At 39.5% G+C, this 21,298-nt stretch overlaps 1 protein-coding gene across 1 annotated transcript in view; it reads left to right on the forward strand.

The window, feature by feature from the left end:
- The first annotated feature begins 295 nt into the window (after positions 1–295).
- Positions 296–21,298, forward strand: part of vwa8 (von Willebrand factor A domain containing 8) — a 71,474-nt gene continuing 50,471 nt past the window's right edge. Inside the window, exons 1-19 of the mRNA XM_032567591.1 lie at positions 296–583; positions 1,982–2,059; positions 2,154–2,284; positions 3,116–3,226; positions 9,294–9,461; positions 9,591–9,755; positions 10,995–11,044; positions 11,125–11,233; positions 11,333–11,437; positions 11,531–11,659; positions 13,403–13,537; positions 13,647–13,724; positions 16,127–16,287; positions 16,406–16,519; positions 18,775–18,970; positions 19,060–19,137; positions 19,224–19,339; positions 20,045–20,145; positions 21,081–21,187. Coding sequence (XP_032423482.1) covers positions 445–583; positions 1,982–2,059; positions 2,154–2,284; positions 3,116–3,226; positions 9,294–9,461; positions 9,591–9,755; positions 10,995–11,044; positions 11,125–11,233; positions 11,333–11,437; positions 11,531–11,659; positions 13,403–13,537; positions 13,647–13,724; positions 16,127–16,287; positions 16,406–16,519; positions 18,775–18,970; positions 19,060–19,137; positions 19,224–19,339; positions 20,045–20,145; positions 21,081–21,187 — 2,271 coding nt within the window. The 5' untranslated portion in view covers positions 296–444. The remainder of the gene's footprint in view (positions 584–1,981; positions 2,060–2,153; positions 2,285–3,115; positions 3,227–9,293; positions 9,462–9,590; positions 9,756–10,994; positions 11,045–11,124; positions 11,234–11,332; positions 11,438–11,530; positions 11,660–13,402; positions 13,538–13,646; positions 13,725–16,126; positions 16,288–16,405; positions 16,520–18,774; positions 18,971–19,059; positions 19,138–19,223; positions 19,340–20,044; positions 20,146–21,080; positions 21,188–21,298) is intronic.

The following is a 21,298-nucleotide window of genomic DNA, read 5'->3' on the forward strand; positions in this document are numbered from 1 at the left end:
TATTTTGCTGGAATAAAAATAGTTATTGCTTTCTAAATAAGCAGACTAGACTATGGGCATTTGAATTTTATACTGGCTTTTGTGTAATAAAAATGTGCCAGAGCCCCTTTTTCCAAGACAATTTCAGCTCACATTCTATGAGCTCAATACTCAATATTACTGTGTGTTTTGACTGTGTAATAACAGCTCAAAAGTCTAATCAAAAATGCGTTGTGGAAATGAAATTGTTGATCAAGTTGAGGGCCCAGCGGAACTATTCTTTAGAGAGCTGGACGCAACGGAATTCTTTAAGCCTCGGACTCCTCTGTCCCTCATTTATTTTCCTCCGGCTCCTGCAGTATGAGCCGACAGATGTTATGAAATGGGAATAAAGCCGTTCCAGCCCAAGGAGTGACCCAAACCTGGGGCTTTTCATCCCGAAGGAACAGCACAAGCAGCGGCAGAATGCATTACCAGCTGCTGCGCGGCGGCACCACGGCGGCTGTGGCCGCCAGAAGGGTGCGGAATATTCTGGGTTCGGTCTTGGGTCGGGACGGCTGGATGTGGAGATTCCACGAGGTCAAACTTGTGAGCACATCCTCAGGTAACCTTCAGGCTGGACTGCAGGGGTGACACTTTCAGAAGGCTCAGCAGTGGAAGAATCAGGGGTTCTGTTGGTGTTTATTGTAAATTCATGGACCATTGTTTGGGACTGCAGCAGCAGCTTGCTTCTCTGTTTTACTTCTACACAAAGTCCTGATTGGAGTTTGACTTGGTAAATTTCTGTCCTCTGTGGTGATCAACGCGAGAATAAGATGAAGGAGAAAGCAGGGTCAGCACTTGAGCTAGTTTCTAGGTGAAAGGTCATTGACTCGCTACTGTTGTCGTTGTCAGTTCTTTCAGTTTCAGTGGAAAATAATTGGCAGACTAGTACTTATGAGATTACTGATTCATTTCGTACTTCTGTCACAGTATTACATATCCTGCAGTCTTGATAAACATTTGGGCTGATGGTTTGCTGTTTGTATATATAAAACTACTGGTACTAGCGGCACACCAGTAAATGGTCCGATTTAAATCATTCAGTGATTGCCGGTCAGCTGATACTTACATGAGAAATCGATCTTATCTACCGATCTATCTACCTCCACTAAGTTCTGAAAATCAGCCACTGTCCCAGTTTGCGGTATCAATGTTGCTACTTTGTCGCCATATTTAGCGATTTTGTTTTTTTTCAGACAAAAAATAAATAAATATTGATATCGGCCAAAGTCTGAATCGGCGCATCAGGCATTTCAAATATCGGTGATCTGCCAGAAAAATACCCGTAATTGCTAGATTCCAGTTAAAAGTAAACATTTCATTATAATATTTTTTTAACTGCAAGAAAAATTAAAACCTTGAATCTCATATGCAGAGGCGTGAAAGAGTGTTTACCCTGTTCACGTTTTGTCTTTTTCTCTCTCATTTTTTTGACAATTAAATATCTTAGAACACAAAACCAACTTAAATATTAGTGAAAATGCGTGTTTCAAATGAAGCTGTTGGTTATTAAGGGAGAACAAAAATTTTCACGCATACATGGTCTTATGTGATTTCACCTGAGCTCACTGTTTGTAGCCACACTCAGCTTCATTACTGTCACAGCTAGTTTGGTCTAAAGCTCATAAATGTGAGAAATGTTTTTAAAAGAGAGACAGAAAAAAACAAGAAATCAGAAATGGAGCAAACACTTTTCCACACCACAGTAGAATTTGTAAAGGGTTTTAAAGTGATGGCATTGAGGGCCTCTATTTTCATATTTAGACCTAAATACATTAAAATAACTCATTAAAATACCAGTGGACATTATAAAAAGCTGCTCAGCAATTATAAGAAGGACTTGATTGCTGCAGTGTCAGTGACTATTTTTTCCCCTTAAATATTGAGAAGTGTAAAAATAATTTTCAATGTGACATAAAAAAAGAAGTGCTTTTCAGGAAGACTCCTCTTCTCTTTGCAGGTGACACTGTGACGATCGGAGAGATCTCCTACAAACTCAAAACCCCTCAGAATCCAGAACTGGTTCCCCTCAAATATCGTATGTGATGTTCAGTGTGTGTCCAGCTGTTCACTGATCCACAGGCGTTGTGTTGTCGTCTAGATTCTTTAGCTCTCTGGTCTCCATTCGCCAGTTTCAGACTCTGTGCCCCAAACGGTGGCTCAACATCTCCGATGGATCATGCAGAAGGACCTTTTGGGCCAAGATGTGTTTCTCATCGGACCACCAGGACCGCTAAGACGATCCATAGCCATGCAGTACCTCGTGAGTAACTTGAGAACAAACATCTCTTTTTGCCTTTTATGCATACGAGATGCAGTGAATAATTAGTAGAAGTTGTATTTAAGAATTTATGATGGCTGAAAAAGAAAATAATCATAGTCTTCTGTGGCCTAGTCAAAGATCTGATTGAAATGCTGCAGTGGGAATTGAAGAGAGCTGTAGATGCTTCATAAAGAGGGGTGGGCAGCATGGACTTAGACTTTTATCATGATATGTTATTGTGCTATTGTGATAGCGATTAAAATAATGATAAAAAAAAAACAATTTATTGCTTCTTTTTTAGGTAACTGCATAGCTCAGTATTCACACCGCCACAAACATAATACTGCTTTTAAAAAACATTCCTATTTGAAACTTCTTCAGGACGCAGCATACTTAAAGAATTTGATTTATATCAATGATTTGCACACAGATACTTTACTTAATCATAATTACTGATATTTATTTATGCTCTCTTGGAAAAAACGAGAGAAAATAAAAACTTAACATTTTAGTTTGGTTTTTTATTTATTTTTTTACCACTAGCTGAAATTTATTGTGACAACGATAAATCACAATTCATGTCATGGCAAGAATTTTTTTCACAATAAATGCCCATCCCTATTCATAACTTTGATGAACTGAGTCGTCTATTTTCCTTCTTAGACGACCTGAAAAATGTAACGATTTTTGTGTAGTTCAGGCATGAAAGCATCTCAGTGGGAGACGTTCTGAGAAAAACAATATTAATTGTTACTGGTGCCGTTTTTGTTGTTATTCAGTTGTTCAATTTAATGAGTTAATGAGTGAATTTTATTTCTTGTTGTGATCTAGGAGCTGACGAGGCGTGAAGTGGAGTATGTGGCGCTGTCCAGGGATACCACGGAAACGGACCTGAAGCAGAGGAGAGAGATCCGATCAGGAACAGCCTTCTACATCGACCAGGTTCTTCTGATTTCCGTTGGATTCGTAGATTTCAATCAAGTTTGATTTTCTTCTGGTATTTCATCATTTTCAACTGGTATTAGTTTCACTTGAATGCTAAGTCACAATGCTAGGATACAAAGGTAAACTACAACTGATGATCAAATCAACTCTGTATGCTGCATGCTTGAACACTCAGTAGAAAAATGACTTTTACTAAAGATATGAGTGTCATCTGCAAATGCAGTTAACATTAGTCCATCAGTGAAATTGATAAAGAAATGCCTTGATTTCCATACAACATGGTACAAAGCCATGGGCCTAAATCAACTGCTTGGATAAAAGACTGGATATCATTATAAAAATGTCTGCAATTGTGGAAGTTCCTCCTTACAAATAGTTTTTCATGTAGATAAAAGTCTAATACCATAAGCGCGTGTGAAATTAAATGTCAAATTAAAGAGGCAGTCATTTAAAAAAATCGTATTCATCCAAGTTTTTTCCTTTCTGAGTTAAATTTCAATAGCTGCGTTTTCATTACAAATGTGCGCAGAACTCTGTCGATATTCCGCCAATGTTGAAAAAACACACTTTGGCAATTCCATTAAAAAAGAAACGCATTTAAGTCGTTAAAAACTATGCCACACCATCTTTTTCCTACCACTTCCTGTCATCCTCTTCGTTTTTTTCCGCCAGTAGTGACATCCGGTTGTTGATCACATGAATAGTGTGATGCAAAAAAAGTGTTTTCATTGCAAATTTTTGAAATACACAAACTGTGATACAGCTGAAAAACCACCTCATCCTTGTTCAACAACTTTTTAGATTTTTAGACTTAGAAAAAAATGTGAGTTTTTTTCTAAATTGGTGCCAGGTGCAATTTATTTGCACAGGAATAGGTACAATTTGCACAGTTTTATTCTCTATAGAAACACAGTCAAGTGTTAAGCCTTTTTACTAAGTGCTAATACCAACGACATAATACTTCCAGGACTATTGGAGAATTTAAAAATGACCAACAATGATTGCTTTGTCAATGACCACTATGCATAAAAATAACACACTGCAGCACTTTTTTTCATATCAACTTACATATAAATATATATATACCCTGTACTGGGTTCACTTGAGTTTAGTAACCGTGGAAACGAGCAGCTTCTTATAATAAATATTGGCTCTTCTGACTAGGACCCTCTGTTCTTTCTTCATCTCCTTTTGCTTTGAAATGTGAAAATGAAGGTAAGGTACATAAACACATTATCATTACAAACTGGAAGGTTATACAAAAGACCTAGTAGATTTATAACAGCTTAGACATGACATTCCTGTTGCTCATAATGGCACCATGTTTGATTAACTGTGTTAATTTGTTCTTTTGTTTATCATTCTTTTAGCTGAGGCGTTTCTGTTTTAGACAAGTATTACCCCTGGATTTGAATGCTGTGCACCTGGAAGGATTTTTGCTCTTACCTTTTATTTTTCCTTCCTTTTGGACAGTTGCTATATATATAACCATGGCAATAAGGCAATTAGTTTTTTTTTTACAACTGTGAACAGCTGATTGAAATCTCTGAAACTCAAATAATACCTGAACTACGACCCAGGAGCAGAGACAGACGGAGAAAGTTCAAACCATCTTTTCCATCGATCATTTGAAATGTTCCTCAGGTGATAGAAGGTCAACTTTGTAGCTGTCTTTATGTGGCTCTGAAGGTTTAGGTCTGAGTCCGGGCCTGAAGCTGATCTCTAGTTTCTAACTGTAATAACTGAAGCGGTACTTTGACTCTAGATTGTTCCTCAAGTCAACAATCTTGAGGATTGTTGACTTGAGGTTTTCTGAACAGAAACAAAACTGAATAGTTTTGTTACCTTTACACTGATGTAAAGGTACCAAAAGTCCTGGAACATCCAAGCATTGATTGGTTCTCAGCATCTGTTCAGTTCTTGGTTGGGTTTGTAGTCCCACATCTGGTAATTATGATCTATTGTAAATTGAGCTAATATGAGAATGTAGATATTAAATCAAAGGTATCACAGTTTTGAATCTTGGAGAACTACTTGGACAATGTCACGGGACAGCATGTGATTTTTGTCCACTCAGATTAAAATGTACCTATTGACATGATGCATATTGAGAGAAAACACTTTATATGTCCCCTAGGGGAAATTTCTTAGTTGTTGAGCTACTTTTATACAAACTGTTAAACATCAGCAAATATAAATGTAACAATAGCAATATAAAATCTATAACACAAGTGTGAAATTACAAGTCGTTAAGTATGACTTAAACATAAAATAAATTCAATAAATGAATTGAAATAAGAATGAATGGCCCAGTCAAAGTCCAAATCTAAATCCAATTGAGAATGTCGGGCGACACTTGAAAGTTTTTGACAAATAATTTGTTTCTGCAAACGGGTGGATTCGTAAAACTCAACTTTATTGAACAACATTATTATTTATTGCAGTAATTACTTTGACCATTTGTTGTTCAGCAAAATTTGTTATTGCGACATTCTCAGTTGCCACAGAAACCATAACAGGGCATCCACACGTTTCAGAATGTCAAATATAAGACTTTTTAATGCCTCAGCCACCATAAATAATCAACCGTCGCCTATTGTTTCTATGAAAGCGTTATGTAAAGCAGTGTTTCCCAACCCTGGTCCTCAAGGCTCACTGCCCTGCATGTTTTAGGTATTTCCTTGCTTCAGTCCAGCTGATTTCAATTGATGACTGATTAACAGGTGTTTGTTGAACTGCAATGAGTTGAATAAGGCACATTAAATCAGGGAAACCTCTAAAACATGCAGGACAGAGAAACACTGATGTAAAGGTACCAAAAGGTTTTACGCGTTGCCTTCCTCAGAACCACCATCCAGTGTGGCCATGATGAGTTGGCATGTTTGTTTTTTGTTTTAGGAGTTTTATGTTGTAATTTCCGCCTGTGGGTGCAACTTTCTGCAGTGTTGGATCTGATTACTGTTTTAGGGATGATAATGTGTGGGTGTGGATTGGAAAGCTTCTCTTTCTGAGGGTAGTTTGGTATCGTAGGAGGTGTTAACTAGAACATCCAACTATTCCTCTGGGCCCTGTGCTGCTTTGTAGCCCTATATTCATGCTTAATGTGTCAATCCCCGCATATCCACTGTCCCTCCCCGCTCCTTAGCTCCTCTCAACCCCTCTCCTCCTGCCGTCATCCCACCCCTCAAGTTTCCACGCAAACCGTAGTCACATGGATATAATCCCATTCTTGTTATAATTTTGACATTTGAAGTCACCCCTGTGCTGTTGCCAAGCTCTTATGTAAGGCAGCTTATCTTTCCACCTCCACCAGAGCTGAATTTAAAGTGCAGTCAGTTCCATCTAATTATGAGCTTCAAGCAGAACGTCTGAGAAACGTTTACCTTCTGTTCCAGCAGGCAGACCCTCCCAAGAAATCAGCGTAAAGTCTGTCCACCAGCTTTCTTTTTCCTCTCAGGTTGTCCACACCTCCTTTAAAAAGTCTTAAAATTATTGTATCTAAAATTAACACTTTAAAATGTCTGAGTTTGAACATGTTTGATTGTAACACAGCAGGATCTCCCAGCAACCACCCATATCTATAATAGTTTTTCAGTCTTAAATTTAATTCAAGGTCTTTGTTTTTGAATTTCACATTCTGAAACATGTGGATACCCTGTTCTTGTTTCTGTTTCTGCGGAAACTAGGCCTGTCACAATAACAACTTTTGCTGGACAATAAATGGTCAAAATAATGAGTGCAATAAATAATAATGTCTGTGTTTCGTGAGAATTTATGGGATTTTTCAGTAGCGTTTGATTAATGTTGGACATCAAAACTGTCAGATAGCAGAGAAGGTCGTGGCTCCTAGTGTTGAGTTTGCATAAAATTCAGAGTACCGCAAAAATATACTCAAGTAAAAGTAGAGATACTTTGACATATTTTTACTCAAATAAAAGTAAAATGTAGCCGTCCAAGAAATGACTCCAGTAAGAGTAAAAAAGTATTAGGTTAAAAATGGATTCAAATACAGAGTAACTAATCCAATTATCAATAACAATTATTTAAATAACAAAATCAAGCCAAATAATATTTTTTTCCAAACCAGTTTCTTTCAATAAAAAAAACAACAACAAAAAACGGATGAAACTTTAACTGAACACTGCAGGTGTGTGTCTGTGTCTGGTGAACTTTTGGTTAAAACATGTTTGTCCTTCATTCAGTAGGTAGAGAATCCAGAAATTTTACTCAAGTAAGAGTAGAGATGTTTCACAATAAAATTACTCAGGTAAAAGTAAAAAATACAGCGTAGTAAAAGTGCTACTCAAGTAGATGTAATTGAGAAAATGTAACTAGTTACTTCCCAACTCTGATAGAATGAATGCTTTGATTTCTTTTGAGCCTGAGAAAAGCTTCAACTTATATAGAGACTCACTCCAAGTTAAATCCTGGCCTGACCCCTGAGTAGCCTTGACCTGGTTTGACCTCTCAGATGGTTCTCCTCTATAGTTACCATGGGCTTGGATTTTAGTGAAGTTATCGCCTACAGACCTTAAGATAAAAGTGCAAGAGAGCCGTCAGTAGTTAAAACTCTTAACGGACAAGATCAGCCAGGATCTGTTTCTGGTTCTTCTGGGATCCATTCGGGACGGAACAGAAGGCCCGTCTGTGCTCTCTCAATCCTGCGTCACTCGCATTTCTAACAATTATCTGATTACAGCGTTGGTTCCGAAAATGGACCAAGAGTTAAATTTAGAGCATCTGGTCCCCACTACGGCTTTATAGCTCTGCTTCCCACACAACCTGCCACACATTTACATGTTAACCTAATTACACGGCCGCCCGCTCTGTGGTCCACCCAGACAGCTAAAGTTTCCTGTCTCTTGACGTCAAGATGGGCTCTTTGAATTCTGCTGAAGAGTGCGCTCGCAGTCAGACGCACATGTGCTGCTCGACAAACTAAACGAAAAAAAAAAAAAAGTTTTATTTGGTGGCCAAAAATAGGTTTTCCTAAAGGAGTTTTGTTTAGAATGTTTTTGGGACTTGTTTGGAGCATACCCAGCTGGTATTACACCCCAGGTTAAAAATAGTAAGGCGTTGCAGGATTTTAAAACGAAACGATGATGATGATGGTTGCTTTTGAATTATTATTTTTTTTAAACAGAAAATGAATCAGTATTCCTGCTGCTGCTAAAATAATAGAATAAATTCATTATTCCCGCTATTATAATACTAAAACAAAGTTGTTGTTTTTTTTTAATTTTGATGCATAGTTTTAAGTAACAGGGTGAAACTTTAGTTAATTTGAAGTTGCTAAAATTAGGCATTTATGCCTTGTTGCTAAATTCAGCATTTTTCAAAAGTTTGTAAGGTATTTTTCCCCTTTTGCCTCTATGTTCTCTCTACAGTAACATTAGGAGTCTACAGGATGTTACTAGCTGTTAATTAGCTGGGCTATAATCTGCTCGGGTAGCTAGCTAGCAGTGGGTAGAGCTCACTAACTTTACTTAAACGTGTCACTGATAGAAAAACTAGCTGAGTTCACTCAGCAACAACATTCACACCGAGTAGTGTCGATTCTAGAGTGACTTGGTTGTGCTTATGTATGACGCAATTACTAATCGTAAAAAAAATATCTATTTCTATGATGCTAATTGGCTATTAGCATGATTAGTATCACCAAAGCAAAAAAAACAGTTACCGGTACTTATTTTCCCATGAAAATGTCAGTCCTGTTACTTTTACAGCAAAGCGTCTGTCATTGCTCTATAACTTTTGTTTAAATGTGACTTAAGTTGTAGGAACGACATTCAGGAGAAAGTTTGTGGTTTAAAAATGATTAATTTATGTTTTTTTTAAAGAAATAACTAAACTGATTTTCAGACAGGAAGTAGGAACCCGAAGTTCGAAAGAGTTGAACATCAGGTGGCCGTGTCACTAACGACCTTCACATAAGCGTCACTGAAAGCTTAAATCGTCGACAACTGGACATTCAGACTCGTGGTTGGAGTCTGTAACAAACTAGCTCTTAAATAAATACTGTAAGATAACAGGCTTCATTTTACTGCCTCTACCTTTGCTCCAGTGTGCCGTAAGAGCAGCAACACAAGGTCGCGTTCTGGTCCTGGAGGGGCTGGAGAAAGCAGAGAGAAACGTCCTGCCTGTCCTCAACAACCTCCTGGAGAACAGAGAGATGCAGCTGGAGGACGGACGCTTCCTGATGTCGGCCGAGCGCTACGACAAGTTGCTGCAGGTCAGGACGGTGGCACGCATGTCAGTCACCATTCTCAGTCAAAACCTTTTGAGATTTGGAAATTTGGCTCCCTGAGTTTGGAAAGTGAAATAGTGAAAAGTGCTTTCTTTCTATGTCTGGGCTTTTAAGGAGCACACCAAGGAGGAGCTGGACAGCTGGAAGATTGTCCGCGTGAGTGAGGACTTCCGGGTCATTGCTCTTGGTCTGCCGGTTCCCAAATACAAGGGCAACCCTCTGGATCCTCCTCTCCGCTCTCGCTTCCAGGCCAGAGACATCTACTACCTTCCTTTCAAGGTTAGAGCGGAGCCCTCCACTCTGTTAGAGCATTTCAATAAGGACTTTGACTGAGGAAACTGTACACTGACTCGCAAAAGTGACACTAAAGAGAACCACTTCCCCAACATGAAGCTGCCACCACCATGTTTTAATGTGTGGGTGGTGCATTCAGGGTTTTCCACCACCATGTTTTAATGTGTGGGTGGTGCATTCAGGGTTTTCTACCAGACTTGGCACTGTGCGGATAGACCAACATGATGAAATTAGTTGATAAGTAGGAATACTTAATGCCTCTAGGATGTTGTGATGCTTTTTTGTCATTGTTGTGGCCTAAAATTACAGATTTTTGCAGCAACTTTTTTCAAATAGCTGCAGTCACAGCTGTGAATTTTTGTAAAAGTTTATTTTTGCCCCACATCAGTTATCCCCATGACTGCATACATGGTATAAGCAGAACCTACAGAACATCTCAAAATCATGTTTTGTACACACAAAAAACCCCAAATGTTACCATTAAGTGTTGTGAAACAGGAAGTTAAATTAGAAGGGAGCTAAGGCGATAGGTCAAATTCTAGCTGATTTGCAGTGATTGGTCAGAAAAGAAGGAAATACAGGAAACGTTACAGTGATTGGTCAGATTCATAGTAAAGTTCTTTGACTTGCGAAAAGTGCAAGTCTGCGCACAGTTTGCAAATGATGAGTGAATTTGCGTTAATAGTTGCGATCGCAAGATCACAACTTCCTGGAGGGAAGTGTTCTACTTTATTAAGGCGCTGAATAGTTGATAAATAATGAGAACAGGCTTTTAAGCTTTTAAGTTTTTGAAAGGGTGTGCACTGCAAAAAACAAAATCTTACCAAGTATTTTCTTTAGTTTCTAGTTCAAATATCTTGGTACACTTAGAATAAGACAAACTAACTTATAAGCAGCTTTTTGGCAAGATGTAAGAACTTGTTTAGAGTCAATAATTCCTTAATATTGATGAAAATGTACAAGTTCCACTTGCAGATTATTTCACTTATAACAAGACAGTTTTCCCATTTTATAATTTCCCAAACAAACTAGTACATTTTCATCAATATTAAGAATTATTGACTTAAGCTCCTATTTCTTGCTGAAACATTACTTGTAAGTTAGTTTTGTCTTACTTTAAGTATACTATGATATTTGCACTACAAACCAAACCAAACATGCTTGGTAATATTTAGTGTTTTTTGCAGTGTGCCTCCACTTCAGTTCTCATCTTTCCACTCTCAGGACCAGCTGGAGTTGTTGTACAGCGTGGGGCCAAATGTTGCTGCTGAAAGGTGAGACGTTATGTTTCGAATACTTTTCAGATAAGTTCTGAAGTGTCTCATGAGGAACCTCGTGTTGTTTGGCGTCGTAGGGTTTCCCAGCTTCTGTCACTCGCCACAACGCTCTGCTCCCAGGAATCCTCCAATCTGGGCCTACCCGACTTCCCTGTGGATAACCTGGTTGCTGCGCTTCATGTTCTGGTAGGATTTAGGAAGATGAATCAAAACTGCATTAAAAAAAGAGAAAGAGAGCAAAAAAACAAACAAACATGCGTTATTGTTTATGTTTTGTTGCTGCAGAACACGTTCCCCATGCTGTCCTCCCAGCAGCTCGTCCAGAGACTTTATCCCTACAAGAGCATCCTGGGAAAGGACGGACACACTGCGGTGGAGAGTGTGTTGAGTGTGAGTGCAGCAGATTCGTGTGGTTTTAAGTGGCTTCCTTCCATCAACATATAATGAAAACCTGACAGATGTGTTGCTCCTTGTCACTCGCAGCGGTTTGAGCTTCTGGACGGCCGTCGCCAGGCAGCGCCCAGCAACGTTTTGAGCGTCTCCTCCTCCAGTGACCGTGAAGGCCACGCGGATGTCACAGTGCAGGCTGCTGATAAGGAAGTCACCTTTCAGGTATCAGGACAGCAATGTCTGTTGCCTTTCATGTCTACCTTGAGTTAAAACTGTTTTCGTTTCTTTCATTTGATCTTAACTTGCCTGCCGTTCTTGGATATGTCTGGCTTTAGCTTGGTCGATCTTCCCTGTGGTTTTTTTCCCCTCCCTTTCTTAAACATGGAACACTGTGTTCTGTGTGTGTGGGGGGGGGTGAATGCATTTTTTTGGTGTTTGTCAAACATGAGGTCATACCATAGATTTTCAGTCAGGTTGATGTCTTAGGTCATGTAATTAATATATTCTTGTCATGTTACTGCATACTTTTATTATGGAAGACCTAATTCCACAGGAAATACCACCCTCGGTTGTTTTCCTGTTTTGGAAACTAGCTGTATTTCCATTACAAATGTACGCAAAACTTTATTGATATTCCACTAAAGTCGAAGAAACACAATTTTCGTAATTTTGTTTAAAATTAGTTCAACTTGTATATTAGTCCATGCATATGAACCTACTGGCGCCATGTTTGTTTCCTAATAGGAAGCTACGGTTGTTTTGAAGCAATCTCGTGGGCTGACATTGGTTTTAGCTTTGCGCTACACCGCCCCCTGTGGGTGTGGACTGTTTAAAACAACACTCAGGGGCGTAATACGTTTGGGTTTATGTGGATGAAAACTTTTCTGAAGCCAGAAAAGCTTCAAAGTAATATTTTTGAAAAATGTGGTGGAGATATTTGTTTTTATAAAGATCTGGTTACATGTGGACAAAGCCTCAATTACACAAAGGTCCACTGATAGTAACTGGTACCAACCAGATAGGATTTAATTGACTTTCTCTTGTGGTTTAACTTCCCAAATATATTACAATTAATATACTTAATACAACACAATGCAATTTTATTTATAACGCACTTTAAAACAACACCGTTGGCCAAAGTGCCGTACATTATAACAAAGAAAACAGACAACTAAACAAAACAACAACTAAGCCATTAAAGCCAACACCTCTGTCTGTGTCAAATAAAGTAAGATTTAAGAAAAGATTTTTTTTTTAAAATTGAATGAATTGACCTTTGTAGTTTTTCATTGGATTTAAATTACTGATTTAAATGTAATTTAAATCAGTAACAACATCGTAAGAATGAGAAAAATGAGAGTTCTCTGGTGTAGATGTTTCAGCCAAAAATGTCTAATTTCATTGGTACTTGATATTTCAAGAAATATGATAGTTATGATATATAACTATCAAGAAAAATATGATATTTCTTGATATTTCAAGAAATATCAAGATCTCAAAATAATAAAATATCAAGATCTCAAAATAATAACTGGACAACTGAAATGTCAACTGGACATTTCAATAAAATGTCCTGTTGTACTACATGGTATAAACTTCCCTTATGGGGATAAGAGAGAAATAGCTTATCATCAACATAAGTACAAGACTTTAAAAGAGTCCAGTGGAGGTAAGTCCATCAAACTGATTATCTGATTGCTTTAGGCAAATAATGACCTCTAAAGTACATCAAACTAATCAAGAACGTCAAGGCGAGAGCTCTGAATACAGGGATGAAGGCATCTGGACATCCCATAATGTCCAACAAACATCCTGTATCGTTCTAACAGTCCATGTTGGAGGTCACTTGTTGGAGTGTTTGATTTATCAGTCCTGAGCATGGTTAAAACTTCCTCCAAAGAATGCCTCTTCCAAAAATTCCAAACCATTTGCTACCAAGGCTTTGATGCGGTGATGTAATTTCAGGTCCCAGCAGGCAACAAAGAACCGCGCCCACCCAACAGCAGCCTTACCTTCATCAACACACCCAGCCACTCGCAGCTGCTGGCTGAGATGATGCAGTCGCACATGGTGAAGGATTTGTGCCTGATAGGCGCCAAGGTAGAGAACACACAGCTTCCACACACACCCCCACACCCCCACACACAGCTTCCACACACACACGCACACAAACGCTGTCTGATGTTTCTACCGTTGTCATGGTTCCCAGGGATGCGGGAAGTCGGTGATAGCAAGAGAGTTTGCCGAGATGCTGGGATACAGCATAGAGCCGGTCATGCTCTACCAGGTAAATATGAAATGTTAAATCTGCTTCATTTAGCCATTTTTTAAAAATCTATGAAAGTTGGTGCAGACAATAGGAACATCTTCGCTACAGGAACCATTTATAGGGACTGTATGGGGTAGTTTTCTGGGGGCAATTATTGCCAACTACTGTATGTTGCTGTTGCAATTACCAGAGTTAAGTACCACAGTACAAATTTACCCCAGGAGAGAAGCCTGGTGGTGAGGAAGTAGTTTTTCCTTCACCAAGAACTGTTTAGAGGGAGGGTATGATGTAAAATTTACTTTTTTGATATAATGTTATAATGTTGTACCATGATCAAAACTATATGTTTTGAATGAAATCAAATGTTGATTTGATTCTTTCACGCATGTTTGAGAAATCCGTTAATCTCTCTCAGTGGCCATGCAAGGGTCCCACCAAGCTCCGCCTCCCACTCAGCTCCTCCAGACTAGCAGTAGCAACAGTTATCATACACCTGGTGGAACTGAGCATCTGCTGAACTCATCATAAGAACTTCTTCTCAATCCAATGCTCCTAAGAACGTTTGTTAACGGCTTTACTGAGAAATCTTGTGATGACTTACTGAAGGCAGAGTTTTTCATAAAAGTTGAATGGGACTGAGAGCAGTGCTTTCTAAACATTTTCTGGTAATTCAGGGATTACTTGACTTTGTGTCTACAGTAAAAAAAAAAACTCCCTGTATAAATAACGCCTTTGAGGATTTACGTGACCCTGGAGCTTCTGCTTTGATCGCAGTTCCAGGACCGGTCCGTATCTGAAGCACCGATTCGGTGCAACAGGACGGTCAGTCGCTCTGTAAGGAGACGCTTCCAAAGCTTAGCAATCACTGCCTGGAACAAATGACCCAACTCTGCTTGTCTTCCCACTTCTACCCTTAAACTCTGCTGTGACATGTTAGCACGATATTAAATATGACAGGGTTGCTCAGCAGCGCCCGCCCTAACAGAAAAAGTGCCATTAGGTGTTATCTGTAAAGCAGAGATATCCTGTTTAGCAGCCGGGTCAGATCATGTGGGGACAGAGTTAATAGAGTTGATGGAAAAAGACCCTCAGGTTTCTGTTCTCATTCACAGGGTGGGATTGTTGGTATGCATCTCTTTTTTCAAACCATCTCTTTTATCAGATTTTAGATTGTTGAAAACCAGAATCTGTGTGTTACTGACTCTCTGCTAAAAGAGCCAAGTTTTGACGTTATGTATGGCTACATGAAATAAATCTGTCACTTAGCTCAGCAGTCCATTGTCAGCCAGTCAGCTTTATTTATGTATCACTTTTCAAGTTCAGGGAACGTGCTTCATAAAGATAAACAACAAACCTTCTGCAGAATAAATTATGATATGATATGAAAAGCTGGACCAATATCTGATATCTGATATTTATCGATATATATATTTCTACCTTCGCAACAACATGAAAAAACAACTACATGGCTGACATTAGTTTTCTGCTTCACTTTAACGCCCCTCATATGGAAATGAACAATGGTTATTTTTCAGATTTTTTGTTTATATCCATATAGTCTACTGATCAAACTTCGTGTACATTTTTCTACAAGCTCAAAATTTCACTCGTGCGAATTATGCCGGTGGCTTGGCTTGACGAGAACAAACGGCTGCCGCCTCGTCGCACAAATTTCATAGGAAATGAAGGGAGAGAAACATTTCTAAATGAACAAAATGACTTCCTTTAAACCTTCCTGAATATAAAACCCTTTAAAACTTAGGATCTTCAGACATGTTTGGCTTGACAAAATGAAACTTTAAAAAAAAAAAATCTACAGACAGTGGTGGTTTTTGATACATGAGCAGTTGTCCAGGGCGTCATCAGGAAGGGCAAGGGACACCCAGGAACTAGGGGAAAAAAATCTTCTCTGTACGTCATCTCCTCAACAAGTACGCTACTACGTTCATGCATGTGAAGCGAAATAAGTTTTCTTAAGTTGCTGTAGAGTACAAAGAGTCTATATTACCTGCTTTCTGCAGGAAAAAAATAAAAATAATTTCTTGTATTTTAATTGGTTGGAGTGCGGCAGAAGGAGGGGCTTACCCAGGTTACTATTCCTGGAAGAACCACAATATTTAAAGCTTACAAAGTTAGTCAAAGTTCGTCATAGTGATTAATTGTGATTAATCACAGCACTAAAGTGATTAATCTGATCGAAATTTGTAATCAGGTGGCAGCACTAATAAAAATCAGGGTCTGTCCAGTTCTCATCTTTCAGTTTGTAAGGAATCTGTTGTGGTCAGACATGACTTTGAGGAAGACACAACATCCTCTGACTTTTTGCTATTTTTTTACACTTTTTCTCCATTTTTTCCCCCCTTTCCCAGTCACCTTTATTCAACCCACCTGACCTCTGCTACTTGTCGCTTTCCTTCCAGGATATGACAGCCAGAGACCTCCTGCAGCAGAGGTACACCCTCCCTAACGGAGACACAGCGTGGCGGCCGTCTCCGCTGGTAACCGCCGCCATGGAGGGCAAGCTGCTGATTCTGGACGGCATACACCGGGTGAACCTGGGAACTCTCGCCGTGCTCTCCAGGTACTCCTTCGTTTATTTCCCCATCATCCTCAAGGAGTCCGGTGCGAGGAGTATCCAGGATCTTTTGCGTGACACACGGCGGGCATCTCAGCTCACTCTGCAGTGTTTTGTCTGGCAGGTTGCTCCATGACAGGGAGCTGGACCTGTACGACGGGACCAGGCTGCTGCGGTGGGACAGGTACCAGGCGCTGAAGGAGCAGCTGCAGTTTAGCGACCAGCAGCTGCAAGAAAGGTGTGCACAGACTCAAATACACAGGCTAGCAGCAGAGAAGGTGGATCCACTGGGTTTTTATCAGCATTTTAGAAATCTTCTGGCAGCAAATGTCTAAAAGTGCTGTTCCTGTTCGACCTGCATCGTCTGTTAGTCCCAGAAATGACGTGAATCTATGGAGTTCAGACCAAAAACAGTTTAAAGTGTGAAGGAATTAGGGTTAGTTAATTCTGACTAAATGTTCGCTTATTTAAAGCCCTAATCTGCCTAAAACTCCACCTGCTGCTCAAAAACCTCTGAAGAACAATTTTTTAAAACATTTTTAGATTATGTGGTTTTAATATGTTTGGTTTTTTTAAGTTATTGTTTACGTGTTATGTTCCCTTTTTTTTTCCTGATGAAATGTCCTCACATTCACCTTGTGTGTGTTTGGTTCCTAAAATGCCAGCCAGGCAGCAGGAAGGAGGTTTGTGGTGTCTGGCTTGGTTTAACACACTTCCATTTCCTCTCCTCCTGTGGTTCAGACTGCTCTGTGTGTTATATATAAGTGTATGAGCGCGCACGCGTTTGTGTGTAACCAGTTTGATTTTACTTGGTGTCCATAAAAGTTACATTTTTAGCTTTTGCAATGTCCATGTTAACAACACCTTGCCACATAATTAGGCTGTGAGCTCTCCCAGTTTATCTAAATGAATAGTGTAACAAATCAGTAAATGAATGAACTTCTGATTTGGAAGACATTAATGAATAAATCTCCTTTTAGCAAATAGAAATAACTGTACGCATTCTAACTAAAATGCGCACAAGTTAATCACTGTCTGATTTCAGACAGTGAGAAAAAGGTGGATGTGTTTTTTATATTGTGTATGTAAACTTCTAGTTTCTAGCTGTATATGTTGCGGCGAAAAGTAAATCAATTTGTTCACACATCTTTAAAAAGACTTAATTTCACACATATAAAATTAAGGCATTAAAATGTCTAAAAGGTAATTTGGTCTTCAATACGTTAATCACAGGTCTTACATTTTGTTGTGGCAGGTCTGTTTAATCTCAGATATTTTATGTTTTTTTTTTTATCAGGATTTTCTGTCAGTCAAAAGTTTGAGTCACCATCTTGTGACTCAAGGTAGCTGAGGCTACCGCTAACTAGTTTCTGATATACCCTTGCTAGCTAGCTAGATCATTTTTAAGCTAGGAACTGTTTGATTTTTGTGATGCTTGATTGAAATACAGAAGAATCCCCTATATTTTTAGGTTTTTGTCTTAAATTTCATTCATGGTGCTATTAAAAAAGGTTTTATAAAATCTTAAGCTTTACTTGCTGAAACCTGCAGATACCCTGTTGAATACATTTGAAACTCTCTCTTTGAATTGAATAAATTAACAAAAATAAGTGAAATGCAAAAGTTACAGATAAGTGCAGTTAAAAAAAAAGCTTCGTCCTCAAAGGCAGAGCTAGGTTCACCCAGCCGTTTTGCAGAGCTGAATGGTTGGCATGGGAGGCGAAAGAATTTCTTTAACATGCATGAAAGAATCAAGGCAACACTCCAGGTACGCTTTTGAGGAGGGAATAACATTATGACATGATGTGAAGCTCAAAATAGTCGATTTTACATGATACTGCCTCTTTAAGTAAAAGCCAGGCACCTAAGCTAACCTAATACTGGTAACTTAAGTTACAGAATTTTATGCACAAATTTTTATGCACAAATTAAAATTTTTTAAGTATAAGCTGACGGACTTTGATACAGTATAGAATTTATTTAAATAAATGTTCTATTTGTTTACGCTGTCTTTGTTCCTTTTGCCAGTCACATAATGGAAACAGAATCTCTAGAAAAATTGGTTTCTGGATCGAATCGTGACGCTAAAACTCGGATTCGATTCGTTAGGCACTTAAAGACTGCCATCTCCACTTCCTACCCTGATCACAGCCAGCGATGAAGGCGATGGTTAGCGGCCGCCTCGGCCTGCGGTGGCTGCAGAGTAAATATATCTGGCGTGGGCGTCTCTGTGGTTTGATGGAAATGGACTTTGCTGTCTTCTTGAATCAGAGGAGCTCACAGCCAGCTGTCACAAGTCGTCCTTTCAGTTCGGACATAAATTGGATAGACAACCACACACACACACGCCCACACCCCCACGCACACACACACACTCATTTAGAGTGGTAACCCTCCCTCCCACTTCCTCAGCTTGGACATGGCTAAACAGATGTTGGACGGTGTCCTCTGCTGCTCGTGTACAGCTGTTACTCAGTATGTGTGTGTTTCCAGGTCCATTTTTCCCATCCACCCGTCGTTCCGGGTGCTGGCCCTGGCAGAGCCCCCGGTAGTGGGGGCCAGCAGCAGCTCCACCAGCAGCAGCAGGGGCCATCAGCAGTGGCTCGGCCCAGAGCTGCTCACCATGTTCCTCTACCACTCCGTCTCTCCTCTGGCTAAAGCAGAGGAGTCAGGCCTCATACAGGGACTGGTGAGTCCCACACACTAAAACTTTCTTATTTTCTTTCCGTCTGTCTGTTTTGTTTTTTTTCTCCTCAGTTTGTCTGTCTCCGTCCTCAGGTCCCCGGTGTTCCAGAGGAAGCAGCGGAGCGGCTGCTGCACCTCACACACAGCCTCCGTCAGACCAACGACCCCACCGTCAGTCTGTCGCCGCCCATTATCGGTGTCCCCCCAGCCTCCTAGCCCTCCGTGTCGTCATGGTAACCTGTAGCATGTCTCCGCAGGTGCAGTCTCTAGCCTCGTCCCTGTCCACCAGACAGCTGCTGAGGATCTGCCGCCGCCTCTCCCAGTACCCTGATGAGAGCATCTCTCACGCTGTCAACAAGGCCTGTCTCTCCAGGTGAGGCTACACACACACACATGCACACACACACATCATGGCACCTAAAAAAATGTAGGCTAATTGATGAAGAATCGGAAGAAACTTTCTTCTTTTAAAACAGAAAGTTAAACAGCTTAGTCAGCCACTTCCTTGTTTAATAAAGATCATTTGTTGAGATAATTTTGAAGTTTCATTGCTTCAAACAAACAGCAGTTAGTAACAGTGTAAGGGCCCACATTTTCATTATTTTAGAGATAAAGATGAGCTTCAGTTACAGAAACAAGTTCTAAAGTCTCAACAAGTCGTCTTTTCTCTCTTTTTCCTTCTTTTCTTCTTACTTCTTTCCTTCCTTCATTCCTCCTTTCTTCCTTTCCTTCCTTCCTTTCTTCTTCCTTACTACTTTTGTTCCTTCCTTCCTTCTATCCTTCCTTTCCTTTTTTCCTTTTCTAATTTCATATAATGTTGGAACAAGTGCTTTTTGAAAATGAGAATTTATTTTCTCATTGAGGTTTGTCTTGTATAAATAAAAGGCCACATAATAAGAAGAAAAAAGTCTCAGAATAAAAGCCCATAAAGAAAATATATTGCGCTTTTAGTTCTTTGTTGGTGCTGGGATCCGTTAGGCAAATTGTTCATGTGTGTTTAGTCACGTTTCAGTTTGAATGAACATGATCTTTTATGTATTTTTGCTTCGTCTTGTAACGTTTCTAAATGTGTGTTTAGGTTCCTGCCCAGCCTGGCCCGGGCCTCTCTAGAGAAGGCCCTCAGCAACTGCTCCATACAGGACGCTGCAGATCCTGCTGGACAAACACGGGACCACAGCTGTGAGTCCCACCTACTGCTACCGGATCTCAAAGACTATTATTCATAACTAGAGGTGCACCAATTGCAGTTTTCTGGCCCAAAAAAAAACATAACAGAAAAAAAAGCCCATTTTGACCAAAATCCTTTCAGGTGTTGGAAGGTCACAGCACACCTTCAGTGTGCCAGTCAAGAAAAACAGTGAACTGAGCAAACCTGTTCACAGAAAAAGAACAACTTTGGACATTAAATAAAAATAGCAATAGGTATTTTGTTCCATATAACACAGTAGGAGTAAACAGGTAAACCTTCTATGGACGCAAACTCGACTAAAAACCCACCTGTTCAGGATTGTATTTGAAACGTAATCAATTACAAATGTATTGATGGAACTTGACTTAATGTCGTGTTTTGATTGTTGATTCTATGTTGCATTGTGTTTCTGTGTTTGATATGATGTAAAGTACTTTGAAATGCTTTGCTGCTGAAATGTGCTATGCAAATAAAATTTGATGATTTTTGATATTATTTTGCTTTTATAAAATCACAAAATTTGAGCTCAGTTGAGGACAAACTAACAAAACAACTGAAGCCACCAATAGTTTCCTGAGTTTTAGGTTCCCATAGCATTGCTTCTTGTCTTCCAAATGTATTCTTTGACATGTTGGAGTTAAAATCAAGTTCTCATTCACTTTTTTTCATCTGCTCCACAAGAATGCAGGATTCAAACTCCTTGGACCTGTTTGCATTACAACCACAACTTAAAGTTGTCTTCACCAAAAAAATTAACTTTTTGTAGCTATAACCTGATGTGTGCACTAATTTTCTTAGACACCTTTCACTTCAATCTATGTCAATTGAAATATTAGAAAGATATTTACAGAAAAACAAATATTGCCACGTTCAACACTTATTTTACCAGCTGTGTCCATCATGGCTACTCTCCGTCTGCCTCCAGGTGTGGTCCAGGATGGCGTGTTGACCATCGGCAAAGTGTCCGCTCCCGTCTACAACCCCGACCATAAGATGAAGGTTCCAGACGTTCTCTTCTATGACAACCCTCAGGTAATCCAGCAGACAGCAAGGTTGCTCTGTCCATTCACTATAAAAAAAAAAAACACAATTTGTTGAACACTAATTGAATTTTTTGTGTCACTTTTCATGTCCCTAATTATG

Source organism: Xiphophorus hellerii, chromosome 7, assembly GCF_003331165.1.
Source record: "Xiphophorus hellerii strain 12219 chromosome 7, Xiphophorus_hellerii-4.1, whole genome shotgun sequence".
Lineage (NCBI taxonomy): Eukaryota > Metazoa > Chordata > Actinopteri > Cyprinodontiformes > Poeciliidae > Xiphophorus > Xiphophorus hellerii.